The 2,506-nt window shown below is 40.4% G+C and overlaps 2 protein-coding genes across 2 annotated transcripts; both read right to left on the bottom strand.

Annotated features, from left to right (window-relative positions):
• Positions 1-321: 321 nt before the first annotated feature.
• On the bottom strand, positions 322-885 carry CBG25054 (the record flags this gene model as incomplete). Its single annotated transcript, XM_002648634.1, has 2 exons — positions 322-501; positions 685-885. 2 exons carry the CDS (start codon positions 883-885, stop codon positions 322-324), a joined length of 381 nt encoding a protein of 126 aa, XP_002648680.1.
• Positions 886-2,001: 1,116 nt separating this feature from the next.
• CBG25056 lies at positions 2,002-2,277 on the bottom strand (the record flags this gene model as incomplete). The annotated part of the gene is made up of 1 exon (XM_002648635.1): positions 2,002-2,277. The coding sequence occupies one exon, from the start codon at positions 2,275-2,277 to the stop codon at positions 2,002-2,004; it is 276 nt and encodes a 91-aa protein (XP_002648681.1).
• Between the last annotated feature and the right edge of the window lie 229 nt (positions 2,278-2,506).

Genomic DNA, 2,506 nt, shown 5'->3' on the forward strand with positions numbered 1-2,506 from the left:
AGGCTTAGCTATTTATGGCATAAGCTTAGCTATTTGTGGCATGGGCTTAGCTTTTTGTGGCATAAGCTTATCTTTTTGTGGCATAAGCTTATCTATTTATGGCATAAGCTTATCTTTTTGTGGCATAAGCTTATCTATTTATGGCATAAGCTTATCTTTTTGTGGCATATCTATTTGTGGCATAAGCTTATCTTTTTGTGGCATAAGCTTATCTATTTGTGGCATGGGCTTATCTTTTTGTGGCATAAGCTTATCTTTTTGTGGCATAAGCTTATCTATTTATGGCATAAGCTTATCTTTTTGTGGCATAAGCTTATCTATTTATGGCATAGGCTTAGCTTTTTGTGGCATAGGCTTAGCTATTTGTGGCATGGGCTTAGCTATTTGTGGCATAGGCTTAGCTATTTGTGGCATAGGCTTAGCTAATTGTGGCATAAGCTTAGCTTTTTGTGGCATAGGCTTAGCTTTTTGTGGCATAGGCTTAGCTATTTGTGGCATACGCTTAGCTATTTATGGCATAGGCTTAGCTTTTTTTGGCATAACTATTTGTGGCATAGGCTTAGCTATTTGTGGCATAGGCTTAGCTATTTGTGGCATAGGCTTAGCTATTTGTGGCATGGGCTTAGCTTTTTGTGGCATACGCTTAGCTATTTATGGCATAGGCTTAGCTTTTTTTGGCATAACTATTTGTGGCATAGGCTTAGCTATTTGTGGCATAGGCTTAGCTATTTGTGGCATAGGCTTAGCTATTTGTGGCATGGGCTTAGCTTTTTGTGGCATAGGCTTAGCTTTTTGTGGCATAGGCTTAGCTATTTGTGGCATAGGCTTAGCTATTTGTGGCATAGGCTTAGCTTTTTGTGGCATAGGCTTAGCTTTTTGTGGCATAGGCTTAGCTATTTATGGCATAGGCTTAGCTTTTTTTGGCATAGGCTTAGCTATTTATGGCATAGGCTTAGCTTTTTTTGGCATAACTATTTGTTGCATAGGCTTAGCTATTTGTGGCATAGGCTTAGCTATTTGTGGCATAGGCTTAGCTATTTGTGGCATGGGCTTAGCTTTTTGTGGCATACGCTTAGCTATTTATGGCATAGGCTTAGCTAATTGTGGCATAGGCTTAGCTTTTTGTGGCATAGGCTTAGCTTTTTGTGGCATAGGCTTAGCTATTTATGGCATAGGCTTAGCTTTTTTTGGCATACGCTTAGCTATTTATGGCATAGGCTTAGCTTTTTTTGGCATAACTATTTGTGGCATAGGCTTAGCTATTTGTGGCATAGGCTTATCTATTTGTGGCATAAGCTTAGCTATTTGTGGCATACGCTTAGCTATTTGTGGCATACGCTTAGCTATTTATGGCATAGGCTTAGCTAGTTATGGCATAGGCTTAGCTTTTTGTGGCATAGGCTTAGCTATTTGTGGCATACGCTTAGCTATTTATGGCATAGGCTTAGCTTTTTGTGGCATAACTATTTGTGGCATAGGCTTAGCTATTTGTGGCATAGGCTTAGCTATTTATGGCATAGGCTTAGCTTTTTGTGGCATAGGCTTAGCTTTTTGTGGCATAGGCTTAGCTATTTGTGGCATAGGCTTAGCTTTTTGTGGCATAGGCTTAGCTATTTATGGCATAGGCTTAGCTATTTGTGGCATAGGCTTAGCTTTTTGTGGCATAGGCTTAGCTTTTTATGGCATAGGCTTAGCTATTTGTGGCATACGCTTAGCTATTTATGGCATAGGCTTAGCTTTTTGTGGCATAGCTATTTGTGGCATAGGCTTAGCTATTTGTGGCATAGGCTTAGCTTTTTGTGGCATAGGCTTAGCTATTTGTGGCATAGGCTTAGCTATTTGTGGCATAGGCTTAGCTTTTTGTGGCATAGCTATTTGTGGCATAGGCTTAGCTTTTTGTGGCATAGGCTTAGCTATATATGGCATAGGCTTAGCTATTTATGGCATAGGCTTAGCTTTTTGTGGCATAGGCTTAGCTATTTGTGGCATAGGCTTAGCTATTTATGGCATAGGCTTAGCTTTTTGTGGCATAGCTATATGTGTCATAGGCTTAGCTATTTGTGGCATAGGCTTAGCTATATGTGGCATAGGCTTAGCTTTTTGTGGCATAGGCTTAGCTTTTTGTGGCATAGGCTTAGCTTTTTGTGGCATAGGCTTAGCTATTTGTGGCATAGGCTTAGCTTTTTGTTGCATAGGCTTAGCTATTTGTGGCATAGGCTTAGCTATTTGTGGCATGTGCTTAGCTTTTTGTGGCATAGGCTTAGCTTTTTGTGGCATAGGCTTAGCTATTTATGGCATAGGCTTAGCTTTTTGTGGCATAGGCTTAGCTATTTATGGCATAGGCTTAGCTTTTTGTTGCATAGGCTTAGCTTTTTGTGGCATAGGCTTAGCTATTTGTGGCATGGGCTTAGCTATTTGTGGCATAGGCTTAGCTATTTGTGGCATAGGCTTAGCTATTTGTGGCATAGGCTTAGCTTTTTGTGGCATAGGCTTAGCTTTTTGTGGC

This window comes from Caenorhabditis briggsae (genome assembly GCF_000004555.2).
Source record: "Caenorhabditis briggsae AF16 supercontig from assembly CB4, cb25.NA_378, whole genome shotgun sequence".
Classification (NCBI taxonomy): Eukaryota; Metazoa; Nematoda; class Chromadorea; order Rhabditida; family Rhabditidae; genus Caenorhabditis; species Caenorhabditis briggsae.